General features: G+C 34.3%; 2 protein-coding genes across 2 annotated transcripts in view; both read right to left on the reverse strand.

Annotated features, from left to right (window-relative positions):
• LOC140158384 (protocadherin Fat 4-like) overlaps window positions 1-11,787 on the reverse strand; it is a 53,513-nt gene extending 41,726 nt beyond the window's left edge. Inside the window, exons 1-22 of the mRNA XM_072181477.1 lie at window positions 11,769-11,787; window positions 11,300-11,596; window positions 10,844-11,001; window positions 10,406-10,610; window positions 9,583-9,797; window positions 9,092-9,253; window positions 8,395-8,490; window positions 7,813-7,948; window positions 7,383-7,486; window positions 6,725-6,868; window positions 6,446-6,542; window positions 5,962-6,258; window positions 5,506-5,663; window positions 5,068-5,272; window positions 4,246-4,460; window positions 3,757-3,918; window positions 3,057-3,152; window positions 2,475-2,610; window positions 2,045-2,148; window positions 1,390-1,533; window positions 1,114-1,210; window positions 630-926 (exon numbers count right to left, since the gene is read on the reverse strand). Of these exons, the coding sequence (XP_072037578.1) occupies window positions 630-926; window positions 1,114-1,210; window positions 1,390-1,533; window positions 2,045-2,148; window positions 2,475-2,610; window positions 3,057-3,152; window positions 3,757-3,918; window positions 4,246-4,460; window positions 5,068-5,272; window positions 5,506-5,663; window positions 5,962-6,258; window positions 6,446-6,542; window positions 6,725-6,868; window positions 7,383-7,486; window positions 7,813-7,948; window positions 8,395-8,490; window positions 9,092-9,253; window positions 9,583-9,797; window positions 10,406-10,610; window positions 10,844-11,001; window positions 11,300-11,596; window positions 11,769-11,787 (3,544 nt within the window). The remainder of the gene's footprint in view (window positions 1-629; window positions 927-1,113; window positions 1,211-1,389; window positions 1,534-2,044; window positions 2,149-2,474; window positions 2,611-3,056; window positions 3,153-3,756; window positions 3,919-4,245; window positions 4,461-5,067; window positions 5,273-5,505; window positions 5,664-5,961; window positions 6,259-6,445; window positions 6,543-6,724; window positions 6,869-7,382; window positions 7,487-7,812; window positions 7,949-8,394; window positions 8,491-9,091; window positions 9,254-9,582; window positions 9,798-10,405; window positions 10,611-10,843; window positions 11,002-11,299; window positions 11,597-11,768) is intronic.
• A 9-nt stretch (window positions 11,788-11,796) lies between these two features.
• Window positions 11,797-13,545, reverse strand: LOC140158385 (protocadherin-10-like). The gene is made up of 5 exons (XM_072181478.1): window positions 13,525-13,545; window positions 13,155-13,290; window positions 12,728-12,831; window positions 12,063-12,206; window positions 11,797-11,880 (listed from the first exon to the last, which is right to left on the reverse strand). The coding sequence occupies exons 1-5, from the start codon at window positions 13,543-13,545 to the stop codon at window positions 11,797-11,799; spliced, it is 489 nt and encodes a 162-aa protein (XP_072037579.1).
• Window positions 13,546-13,753: the final 208 nt, after the last annotated feature.

Genomic DNA, 13,753 nt, shown 5'->3' on the forward strand with positions numbered 1-13,753 from the left:
TCCAGACAGAATAATAAAATGAGAATACAAGGAGCTCAAAACTCAAAAGCTAGGCTTGCAAGAAATTCAATTCTAAATAAGGTTGGAAACTCATGCCCTATTCTGTTTCACTCTTACACATATGCACACCTCCACCTACAATCACAATTGATAAAATAGGCATTTATACAATTTATTCATTCAATTACAAAATTATCTTTCAGAGATTACACTTGTATTTCTATTACTCTGGGTTTTCTGCAGTTTCAGGAAAAATTGAATTCCATGACTTATTAATGCAGTTTCATTCCCAATTCATAACATTTCTTACCTTTTTTAATAGATCATTTTGCAAAATCCCAAAAGCTTTTCTCAATTTTAACCTAAATACATCACACCGATGCGGACAATGTTACTGCACACTTCAATGTGTGCAGTGATGATCTTCGCATCCAGGACCATAGGCGCATAAACGATGCTTGCATCAATGTGCGCATAGTTAGGGCTAAATTCACAAAGGATTATTTTTATGTATATTTCAGGCATTTTTATTTTTTAATCACAGAATTTTACAGTCCAGATAACTGATCATGAAATATTTAATTTTTCCAGGTTTAATATTCCAGCAGGAATCTTATTATTTAACTTACTTGGAGACAGTTCTTGGTTGTTTATTTCAAAAACTGGGTCATCACTACATGTACTTGTTGCATCAACATCAATCACTGGTACACCTGCACTTACATCACCCTGTTTATATCTCACAATAAACTCTCCAGGTGTGATGTCTACAAAACAGGCAGTGTCTGTTACAAATACCCTGACTTCTATGCTACTGTCATCTATAATCAGATCTGGTTTGTCAGGATTGTAGGCTGTTATGTTTAGTATATGTGGTTCTGCTTGGAATTCAAGACGTTGGGCAGCAATTAATGAACATGTTACACCTGAAACACAAAAGAAAACTTTATCAACATAATCTCTTCATTTCTTTGACAAATTTTGTCTTATCAGATTGCTTTCACATTTGCCGTTGTCTACTTCATAAATAGTGTAAAAATCCTTCATGTTGATTAATAAGATTCAAAATTTTTAATTTCTGGGAAGTGTGGACATGCATATTTTGATTCTTACCATCTGACGACACTAAAAACTTATCAGAACCAGACAGTCTGCACATAATGATGTCATTGGGATAAATATCATCATCCTCTGGTGTTACTGCTGTTACCTAGAAAAGAAAACAACACATTTTGCTAGTTTGAGAATGAAACATCACTTAACAAAATATTTTCATAGTGAAGTATAATATTCTTAAAACTACGATTAAGCACCTATAATAGAAGAAACTTCAAAAATTACTGTCAAATATCTCATGACATAGCTTCCATAAGGTCCAGCATTACTTACTTGTACACCAGGGTCAACAGGTGCATAATAGATAACTCTTACTGGTGGAATTGTGAATACTGGTAGCACATCATTGATGTCTCCAACATCAATCTCTATATCCAATGGAGGAGTGCTGAGAATAGGGTTGCCATTATCCTTGGCCTGTCAAATTAAAGGTTAAAAAAAATTGACATTTGTAACAGCTAGCTCTTGTGAAATAATACGTACAGCCTGTATGTGTGTAGTTGAGATGTGATGTTGCAAGAAACCTCTATCAGTGTTTTTTATGTAATTCAAATATGCCCTACTTATGTGGTAAATGAGTACATATAAACTTCGGTAATCATGAATGTCAACATGCAACCATCCATATTGAGTTTTTAATATTCAATTGCAGACACACATTTCCCTTTTTTCTCCTTACAGTGGAAGTTGTCACCAACCAAGTGCAAGCAATGGCTATAATGTATTCTTTTACTGTTTTAGATATAGAAACACCATAGATATCAAAGGTTCCTGTGGTGTGTATGCAGTTACAGAGATTTATTGTGTTCTCTTTTGCCAATGTTTACAACTGTGCATGCACCACTACCAACCACACCCCCCCACACCCTACCCACCCCCCCCACACACACACACAAGAAAAACCAGCAATACATGATACTCTACTTACCAGCACAGTTAAGGTGTATGAATCTTGGAATTCTCTATCCAGTGACCAGTTGAGGTATATATAGCCATAACCAGGTGCACCATCCTTGCGAATCTCAAACTTGTCTAAATCAATAATATTGTAATAATATAATTTCTTTAAATATGTTTAAGTTATATTGTTGAAACTTTAACCAAGCATGGTATAAACCCCAAAACCCCATAATGAGCCTATTATTAGTCTCGTTATTGTTGTTATTATTATCTTATACAACCATGACAATACATTCTAATTTTGTTCATTTGCATACTTTTAGTTTTTAAGACCAAGAGGACCTAGCTAGTATTCAACCTTTGCAAAATGTATGGCTACTCGAAAGAGATCAATTCCAGAAATACTACAATTTATAGATCAGAATTAAACTTACTCCCTTTTGTGAATTAAAAAGTACCTTTGTTGTCTCCACTTAATTCATATGTGATCCTGGAGTTATCAGTGCCTGGATAATCCATATCTACTGCTAGGACACGGCAAACATAGGTTTCTAAGACAGCATTCTCTGGTAAGATTACATTCCCACATTCATTCTGTTGAGAATCAAAAGAAATATATGGTTTGATACTGACAAAATAACAAAAGGCACCAAATTATTGAAGATCCATTTTTACTTTAATACTAAACTCCTCTTTCCAGTTCGAAATACAGCTTTGAATAACTTTTCTCTACAAAACCAATATAAGTAGCAGTAAATAGACATATCTTTAAATATTTTCCCAGTTGTTGCTTCCTAAATCCCTGGTTAGGCATATTATATAAACTTACTTCTGGACTTTTGATCACCATATAGAACCTGCTTCATTTAGTTCTTGTTTCACAAAATATAATAAGCTAAATTTGCACCAAACATATTTTACAAGAATATTTTCAGTATTGTCTGCAGCTCATACATCTTAAGTTTGTGGATGTATATTTATGTTTGTTGATGTATCGCTGATGAGCAACTGTGTATTATATTAATGATACTTTTAATTACTGATTCAAATTGTGGTGAATTGTCATTGATGTCATTCACATTGACTGTCACAGGTTTATAAGTGGTTCCATCTATGTTGCTGGCAGAGACTAAAAGCTGCATAAGAAAAGACAAAGATAAAATCAGTTACACTATTACTATGTTGCAAAATATATTGACATTCACTGTAGCTAACACAACATAGACAATCTTTGTATTCCATTTACAATTGTGATGTGCCCTCAGTAAGAAAAGGCAAAGATAAAATCAGTTACACTATTACTATGTTGCAAAATATGCTGACATTCACTGTAGCTAACACACTTTCATTCCTGGTGAAGAAAAACTTTGGTCTATCGCAATCAAATTCTTCACATTTGATAAGGCGAAAAAAAAAGAAAACGCTGTTCTACGGGCCCGACCGACCCAGAGTTTGAACAAATTGGGAAAAAAAATTTTCCTGTATATATGAATGCCGACCCAAATTTAAGAAATTTCAGGAACAATATTTTTGTATTTTCTCAAATTGCTAATTATTTACAGATTTTGGTGATTTTTGGGTCATTTCCAAAAAAAAAAAAGCTGACCGACTGACCCTAGTTGAAAGGTCCGGTCCGCCCGTAGAACAGGGTTTCTTTTTTCGTCGCCTGAGCGTAAAATATACCATTTGTAAGGTTGAGGAATAATTAATTATTGACCAGATAAAGGTGTGAATACATACCACATATTGCGGTTGTTCTTCATAGTCCAACACAACAGTCGATGTAATTTGTCCAGTAGTATCAATGGCAAAGAATCCTGCATCAATCAACTCATAGGTTATCTCAGTTCCTAAATCTGATGTAGCCTGAACCTGACAGATATATGCTGGGGCTGATAACTCCTGTTAAAATAATATAAAAACTGATTACTTAAAACCTGACATCTTAATTATGCAACATATTTTGTGTGGGGTGTGTGTACATCATGGGAGACATGTGGGTATGTTCATGTGGAGGAACATTTTGTCCAATTAGTGAAGGTTTATAAATAAATCAATTTCAAAATCAAAATCAAATCAAAATATGGAAGAGCGTTTGAACAAAACAATTCCATTGACTGTGTTTAATTTCAATTAAATGCTGCCTGTAAAAATAAGCAAATTTTAAAATAATTATTTATTGCTTAATATCAACAAATGATTAAACAAAGTAATTAGTTTAAAGCTTACCTCATCCACATTGATATCCTGGCAATCATCAGGACCAAAGATAGGGGGATAAATTCCAGTATCTGGTAGCTCGATATGAATTTGTACCAGTGCATCATCAGACAATGGTGGTACACCTTTATCAGCAACATTGACATTTATCTTGACTGTATAAGCTTCAGTGACTTCTATCAATGGTCTGACCAAAAGGACTTCACCAATTATTGTCACTTCAACTGTAAGGTGATAGAATTAAATGCAAATTAATAAAAATGAGCTATAAACTATTATAAATACTATGGGTTCAGAACCATAACAGCTGCAGAAGGTCAACAGCATTATACAAAGTAAGGTTTGGGCAAGTTAAAAAAATGGACCAGGGCCCATGACACCCATCTCTCGTTTTCCCTATCATGGACTTCTTGTGATATTTATACACAGATTCTGAGTGTGTGAGGTTCAGAATTTTTGGCATTTGAAACTTAACTATCATCTGTACACACATTTGTTACTTCCTCTACCCTGAATGACAATGAGCTTGTTTAGTTTCAAAAGAAGAGGTGTTCCTCTTTGTGTTGATTCCCACATAAAATGGTGTATCTTGCTCTTTCTTTCAAGTTCTTTGCACATTCAAGGTATCCTATTGTATCCTCCACTGGATTCATTCTTACCCACTTAACCTAACCAGTGAAAGAAATGGGATTTTTACCTGCTTAAACCTTCTTTCTTGTTATCAATTACGGTTATAAAAGCCACTCTACTAATTAGCAAATGTATTATAGAAGATCTTTACAAACAATTGTTTTATTTATATAGCTCATAACCTTCTGATTTGTCACTTACAGAGTCCATCATCTGGGTCAGTAGCTACTTGTGTAAAGATTAATTCTCCATTGCCTATGTTACCATCATCAACATCAGTCACTCTCTTTGCCAGATCAAGTAATTCTATAGGTGTCGTATATTGAGGTGCAACAAGTGTCACATCGTAGACTGGTTGATCAAACTCTGGTGGGTTGTTTGTATCAGATACAATGGTAATTTCAACCTTTGGAAGGACAAAAAATAGATTTGGCTATATTAAGTCTACTCAAGTACTTATGAACAATTATGAACAATCTTTGGGCTATCGAATCCATTCAAGTATGTCAAGAAAGCAGAGGGTGTGAGATTCAAGTTAGGCTTATGTAAACTGTATCTGATACATGATATGAAAATTGGATGTAACATTAGCAGAGGATCATTTGGTTTGCTTATTCACACAAATTGTTACACATTTACCTGGACTTCATCTTTAGAGTTTTCTGGATCAGATGTATGGTATGCAATCACACTCATGGTATGTGCTCCAATAGTAGGAGTATCGGATATAGAAGATATTTCACCAGTTGCACTATCAATTGTGAAATCAGTTGATGGCATGAATGGGTCACCAGGATCTAAAATGTAAGAAGCAAAATTAACAATTTCTGTCTCCTAGAATGTTCTGATCTGTCTCTATCATCACACATATCCACACAACCACTGCTACTTGTATTCATTATTAATCAAGGATATCTATGCCCCCTTGATTTTACAACTCAAATCGAGGAAACACACATTTGAAACTTCAAACTTAATCATTACTATTTTACACCAATTTCCAATTGGTTTATGCTGTACTTGCATTTTATCCTTGATTCTTTTAAAATATGGTTTAATTGGTTTTAGTTTGCTTATCAAGTGTAAATAACTTACTTGGAGACAGTTCTTGGTTGTTTATTTCAAACACTGGGTCATCACCACAGGTACTTGTTGCATCAACATCAATCACTGGTACACCTGCACTTACATCACCCTGTTTATGTCTCACAATGAAATCTCCAGGTATGATGTCTACAAAACAGGCAGTGTCTGTTACAAATACCCTGACTTCTATGCTGCTGTCATCTATAATCAAATCTGGTTTATCAGGATTGTAGGCTGTTATGTTTAGTATGTGTGGTTCTGCTTGGAATTCAAGACGTTGGGCAGCAATTAATGAACATGTTACACCTGAAACACAAAAGAAAACTTTATCAACATAATCTCTTCATTTCTTTGACAAATTTTGTCTTATCAGATTGCTTTCACATTTGCCGTTGTCTACTTCATAAATAGTGTAAAAATCCTTCATGTTGATTAATAAGATTCAAAATTTTTAATTTCTGGGAAGTGTGGACATGCATATTTTGATTCTTACCATCTGACGACACTAAAAACTTATCAGAACCAGACAGTCTGCACATAATGATGTCATTGGGATAAATATCATCATCCTCTGGTGTTACTGCTGTTACCTAGAAAAAGAAAACAACACATTTTGCTAGTTTGAGAATGAAACATCACTTAACAAAATATTTTCATAGTGAAGTATAATATTCTTAAAACTACACAATTAAGCACCTATAATAGAAGAAACTTCAAAAATTACTGTCAAATATCTCATGACATAGCTTCCATAAGGTCCAGCATTACTTACTTGTACACCAGGGTCAACAGGTGCATAATAGATAACTCTTACTGGTGGAATTGTGAATACTGGTAGCACATCATTGATGTCTCCAACATCAATCTCTATATCCAATGGAGGAGTGCTGAGAATAGGGTTGCCATTATCCTTGGCCTGTCAAATTAAAGGTTAAAAAAAATTGACATTTGTAACAGCTAGCTCTTGTGAAATAATACGTACAGCCTGTATGTGTGTAGTTGAGATGTGATGTTGCAAGATACCTCTATCAGTGTTTTTTTATGTAATTCAAATATGCCCTACTTATGTGGTAAATGAGTACATGTAAACTCGGTAATCATGAATGTCAACATGCAACCATCCATATTGAGTTTTTAATATTCAATTGCAGACACACATTTCCCTTTTTTCTCCTTACAGTGGAAGTTGTCACCAACCAAGTGCAAGCAATGGCTATAATGTATTCTTTTACTGTTTTAGATATAGAAACACCATAGATATCAAAGGTTCCTGTGGTGTGTATGCAGTTACAGAGATTTATTGTGTTCTCTTTTGCCAATGTTTACAACTGTGCATGCACCACTACCAACCACACCCCCCACACCCTACCTCCCCTCCCCCCCCACACACACACACAAGAAAAACCAGCAATACATGATACTCTACTTACCAGCACAGTTAAGGTGTATGAATCTTGGAATTCTCTATCCAGTGACCAGTTGAGGTATATATAGCCATAACCAGGTGCACCATCCTTGCGAATCTCAAACTTGTCTAAATCAATAATATTGTAATAATATAATTTCTTTAAATATGTTTAAGTTATATTGTTGAAACTTTAACCAAGCATGGTATAAACCCCAAAACCCCATAATGAGCCTATTATTAGTCTCGTTATTGTTGTTATTATTATCTTATACAACCATGACAATACATTCTAATTTTGTTCATTTGCATACTTTTAGGTTTTAAGACCAAGAGGACCTAGCTAGTATTCAACCTTTGCAAAATGTATGGCTACTCGAAAGAGATCAATTCTAGAAATACTACCATTTATAGATCAGAATTAAACTTACTCCCTTTTGTGAATTAAAAAGTACCTTTGTTGTCTCCACTTAATTCATATGTGATCCTGGAGTTATCAGTGCCTGGATAATCCATATCTACTGCTAGGACACGGCAAACATAGGTTTCTAAGACAGCATTCTCTGGTAAGATTACATTCCCACATTCATTCTGTTGAGAATCAAAAGAAATATATGGTTTGATACTGACAAAATAACAAAAGGCACCAAATTATTGAAGATCCATTTTTACTTTAATACTAAACTCCTCTTTCCAGTTCGAAATACAGCTTTGAATAACTTTTCTCTACAAAACCAATATAAGTAGCAGTAAATAGACATATCTTTAAATATTTTCCCAGTTGTTGCTTCCTAAATCCTGGTTAGGCATATTATATAAACTTACTTCTGGACTTTTGATCACCATATAGAACCTGCTTCATTTAGTTCTTGTTTCACAAAATATAATAAGCTAAATTTGCACCAAACATATTTTACAAGAATATTTTCAGTATTGTCTGCAGCTCATACATCTTAAGTTTGTGGATGTATATTTATGTTTGTTGATGTATACGCTGATGAGCAACTGTGTATTATATTAATGATACTTTTAATTACCGATTCAAATTGTGGTGAATTGTCATTGATGTCATTCACATTGACTGTCACAGGTTTATAAGTGGTTCCATCTATGTTGCTGGCAGAGACTAAAAGCTGCATAAGAAAAGACAAAGATAAAATCAGTTACACTATTACTATGTTGCAAAATATATTGACATTCACTGTAGCTAACACAACATAGACAATCTTTGTATTCCATTTACAATTGTGATGTGCCCTCAGTAAGAAAAGGCAAAGATAAAATCAGTTACACTATTACTATGTTGCAAAATATGCTGACATTCACTGTAGCTAACACACTTTCATTCCTGGTGAAGAAAAACTTTGGTCTGTCGCAATCAAATTCTTCACATTTGCAAAAAAGAAGAAAAAAGAAAACGCTGTTCTACGGGCCCGACCGACCCAGAGTTTGAACAAATTGGGAAAAAAAATTTTCCTGTATATATGAATGCCGATCCAAATTTAAGAAATTTCAGGAACAATATTTTTGTATTTTCTCAAATTGCTAATTATTTACAGATTTTGGTGATTTTTGGGTCATTTCCAAAAAAAAAGCTGACCGACTGACCCTAGTTGAAAGGTCCGTCCGCCCGTAGAACAGGGTTTCTTTTTTTTTTCTTTTTTGCGTAAAATATACCATTTGTAAGGTTGAGGAATAATTAATTATTGACCAGATAAAGGTGTGAATACATACCACATATTGCGGTTGTTCTTCATAGTCCAACACAACAGTCGATGTAATTTGTCCAGTAGTATCAATGGCAAAGAATCCTGCATCAATCAACTCATAGGTTATCTCAGTTCCTAAATCTGATGTAGCCTGAACCTGACAGATATATGCTGGGGCTGATAACTCCTGTTAAAATAATATAAAAACTGATTACTTAAAACCTGACATCTTAATTATGCAACATATTTTGTGTGGGGGGTGTGTGTACATCATGGGAGACATGTGGGTATGTTCATGTGGAGGAACATTTTGTCCAATTAGTGAAGGTTTATAAATAAATCAATTTCAAAATCAAAATCAAATCAAAATATGGAAGAGCGTTTGAACAAAACAATTCCATTGACTGTGTTTAATTTCAATTAAATGCTGCCTGTAAAAATAAGCAAATTTTAAAATAATTATTTATTGCTTAATATCAACAAATGATTAAACAAAGTAATTAGTTTAAAGCTTACCTCATCCACATTGATATCCTGGCAATCATCAGGACCAAAGATCGGGGGATAAATTCCAGTATCTGGTAGCTCGATATGAATTTGTACCAGTGCATCATCAGACAATGGTGGTACACCTTTATCAGCAACATTGACATTTATCTTGACTGTATAAGCTTCAGTGACTTCTATCAATGGTCTGACCAAAAGGACTTCACCAATTATTGTCACTTCAACTGTAAGGTGATAGAATTAAATGCAAATTAATAAAAATGAGCTATAAACTATTATAAATACTATGGGTTCAGAACCATAACAGCTGCAGAAGGTCAACAGCATTATACAAAGTAAGGTTTGGGCAAGTTAAAAAAATGGACCAGGGCCCATGACACCCATCTCTCGTTTTCCCTATCATGGACTTCTTGTGATATTTATACACAGATTCTGAGTGTGTGAGGTTCAGAATTTTTGGCATTTGAAACTTAACTATCATCTGTACACACATTTGTTACTTCCTCTACCCTGAATGACAATGAGCTTGTTTAGTTTCAAAAGAAGAGGTGTTCCTCTTTGTGTTGATTACCCACATAAAATGGTGTATCTTGCTCTTTCTTTCAAGTTCTTTGCACATTCAAGGTATCCTATTGTATCCTCCACTGGATTCATTCTTACCCACTTAACCTAACCAGTGAAAGAAATGGGATTTTTACCTGCTTAAACCTTCTTTCTTGTTATCAATTACGGTTATAAAAGCCACTCTACTAATTAGCAAATGTATTATAGAAGATCTTTACAAACAATTGTTTTATTTATATAGCTCATAACCTTCTGATTTGTCACTTACAGAGTCCATCATCTGGGTCAGTAGCTACTTGTGTAAAGATTAATTCTCCATTGCCTATGTTACCATCATCAACATCAGTCACTCTCTTTGCCAGATCAAGTAATTCTATAGGTGTGGTATATTGAGGTGCAATAAGTGTCACGTCGTAGACTGGTTGATCAAACTCTGGTGGGTTGTTTGTATCAGATACAATGGTAATTTCAACCTTTGGAAGGACAAAAAATAGATTTGGCTATATTAAGTCTACTCAAGTACTTATGAACAATTATGAACAATCTTTGGGCTATCGAATCCATTCAAGTATGTCAAGAAAGCAGAGGGTGTGAGATTCAAGTTAGGTTTATGTAAACTGTATCTGATACATGATATGAAAATTGGATGTAACATTAGCAGAGGATCATTTGGTTTGCTTATTCACACAAATTGTTACACATTTACCTGGACTTCATCTTTAGAGTTTTCTGGATCAGATGTATGGTATGCAATCACACTCATGGTATGTGCTCCAATAGTAGGAGTATCGGATATAGAAGATATTTCACCAGTTGCACTATCAATTGTGAAATCAGTTGATGGCATGAATGGGTCACCAGGATCTAAAATGTAAGAAGCAAAATTAACAATTTCTGTCTCCTAGAATGTTCTGATCTGTCTCTATCATCACACATATCCACACAACCACTGCTACTTGTATTCATTATTAATCAAGGATATCTATGCCCCCTTGATTTTACAACTCAAATCGAGGAAACACACATTTGAAACTTCAAACTTAATCATTACTATTTTACACCAATTTCCAATTGGTTTATGCTGTACTTGCATTTTATCCTTGATTCTTTTAAAATATGGTTTAATTGGTTTTAGTTTGCTTATCAAGTGTAAATAACTTACTTGGAGACAGTTCTTGGTTGTTTATTTCAAACACTGGGTCATCACCACAGGTACTTGTTGCATCAACATCAATCACTGGTACACCTGCACTTACATCACCCTGTTTATGTCTCACAATGAAATCTCCAGGTATGATGTCTACAAAACAGGCAGTGTCTGTTACAAATACCCTGACTTCTATGCTGCTGTCATCTATAATCAAATCTGGTTTATCAGGATTGTAGGCTGTTATGTTTAGTATGTGTGGTTCTGCTTGGAATTCAATACGTTGGGCAGCAATTAATGAACATGTTACACCTGAAACACAAAAGAAAACTTTATCAACATAATCTCTTCATTTCTTTGACAAATTTTGTCTTATCAGATTGCTTTCACATTTGCCGTTGTCTACTTCATAAATAGTGTAAAAATCCCTTCATGTTGATTAATAAGATTCAAAATTTTTAATTTCTGGGAAGTGTGGACATGCATATTTTGATTCTTACCATCTGGCGACACTAAAACTTATCAGAACCAGACAGTCTGCACATAATGATGTCATTGGGATAAATATCATCATCCTCTGGTGTTACTGCTGTTACCTTGAGAAAGAAAACAACACATTTTGCTAGTTTGAGAATGAAACATCACTTAACAAAATATTTTCATAGTGAAGTATAATATTCTTAAAACTACACGATTAAGCACCTATAATAGAAGAAACTTCAAAAATTACTGTCAAATATCTCATGACATAGCTTCCATAAGGTCCAGCATTACTTACTTGTACACCAGGGTCAACAGGTGCATAATAGATAACTCTTACTGGTGGAATTGTGAATACTGGTAGCACATCATTGATGTCTCCAACATCAATCTCTATATCCAATGGAGGAGTGCTGAGAATAGGGTTGCCATTATCCTTGGCCTGTCAAATTAAAGGTTCAAAAAAATTGACATTTGTAACAGCTAGCTCTTGTGAAATAATACGTACAGCCTGTATGTGTGTAGTTGAGATGTGATGTTGCAAGAAACCTCTATCAGTGTTTTTTTATGTAATTCAAATATGCCCTACTTATGTGGTAAATGAGTACATGTAAACTCGGTAATCATGAATGTCAACATGCAACCATCCATATTGAGTTTTTAATATTCAATTGCAGACACACATTTCCCTTTTTTCTCCTTACAGTGGAAGTTGTCACCAACCAAGTGCAAGCAATGGCTATAATGTATTCTTTTACTGTTTTAGATATAGAAACACCATAGATATCAAAGGTTCCTGTGGTGTGTATGCAGTTACAGAGATTTATTGTGTTCTCTTTTGCCAATGTTTACAACTGTGCATGCACCACTACCAACCACACACCCCCCCACCCCTACCTCCCTCTACCCCCCCACACACACACACACACAAGAAAAACCAGCAATACATGATACTCTACTTACCAGCACAGTTAAGGTGTATGAATCTTGGAATTCTCTATCCAGTGACCAGTTGAGGTATATATAGCCATAACCAGGTGCACCATCCTTGCGAATCTCAAACTTGTCTAAATCAATAATATTGTAATATAATTTCTTTAAATATGTTTAAGTTATATTGTTGAAACTTTAACCAAGCATGGTATAAACCCCAAAACCCCATAATGAGCCTATTATTAGTCTCGTTATTGTTGTTATTATTATCTTATACAACCATGACAATACATTCTAATTTTGTTCATTTGCATACTTTTAGTTTTTAAGACCAAGAGGACCTAGCTAGTATTCAACCTTTGCAAAATGTATGGCTACTCGAAAGAGATCAATTCTAGAAATACTACCATTTATAGATCAGAATTAAACTTACTCCCTTTTGTGAATTAAAAAGTACCTTTGTTGTCTCCACTTAATTCATATGTGATCCTGGAGTTATCAGTGCCTGGATAATCCATATCTACTGCTAGGACACGGCAAACATAGGTTTCTAAGACAGCATTCTCTGGTAAGATTATATCAACACATTCATTCTGTTGAGAATCAAAAGAAATATATGGTTTGATACTGACAAAATAACAAAAGGCACCAAATTATTGAAGATCCATGTTTACTTTAATACTAAACTCCTCTTTCCAGTTCGAAATACAGCTTTGAATAACTTTTCTCTACAAAACCAATATAAGTAGCAGTAAATAGACATATCTTTAAATATTTTCCCAGTTGTTGCTTCCTAAATCCTGGTTAGGCATATTATATAAACTTACTTCTGGACTTTTGATCACCATATAGAACCTGCTTCATTTAGTTCTTGTTTCACAAAATATAATAAGCTAAATTTGCACCAAACATATTTTACAAGAATATTTTCAGTATTGTCTGCAGCTCATACATCTTAAGTTTGTGGATGTTTATTTATGTTTGTTGATGTATACGCTGATGAGCAACTGTGTATTATATTAATGATACTTTTAATTACCGATTCAAATTGTGGTG

This window comes from Amphiura filiformis, chromosome 8 (assembly GCF_039555335.1).
Source record: "Amphiura filiformis chromosome 8, Afil_fr2py, whole genome shotgun sequence".
NCBI classification, from domain to species: Eukaryota; Metazoa; Echinodermata; class Ophiuroidea; order Amphilepidida; family Amphiuridae; genus Amphiura; species Amphiura filiformis.

What these genes read in the sequence shown, in the direction of transcription:
- LOC140158385 (XM_072181478.1), bottom strand. Translation starts at nt 13,545, where the DNA reads ATGGTGATCAAAAGTCCAGAA. An exon ending in TGGTGATCAAAAGTCCAGAA is followed by an intron (nt 13,291 to 13,524) that starts GTAAGTTTATAT and finishes GATTCTCAACAG; the next exon opens with AATGAATGTGTTGATATAAT. An exon ending in CATACACCTTAACTGTGCTG is followed by an intron (nt 12,207 to 12,727) that starts GTAAGTAGAGTA and finishes TTAATTTGACAG; the next exon opens with GCCAAGGATAATGGCAACCC.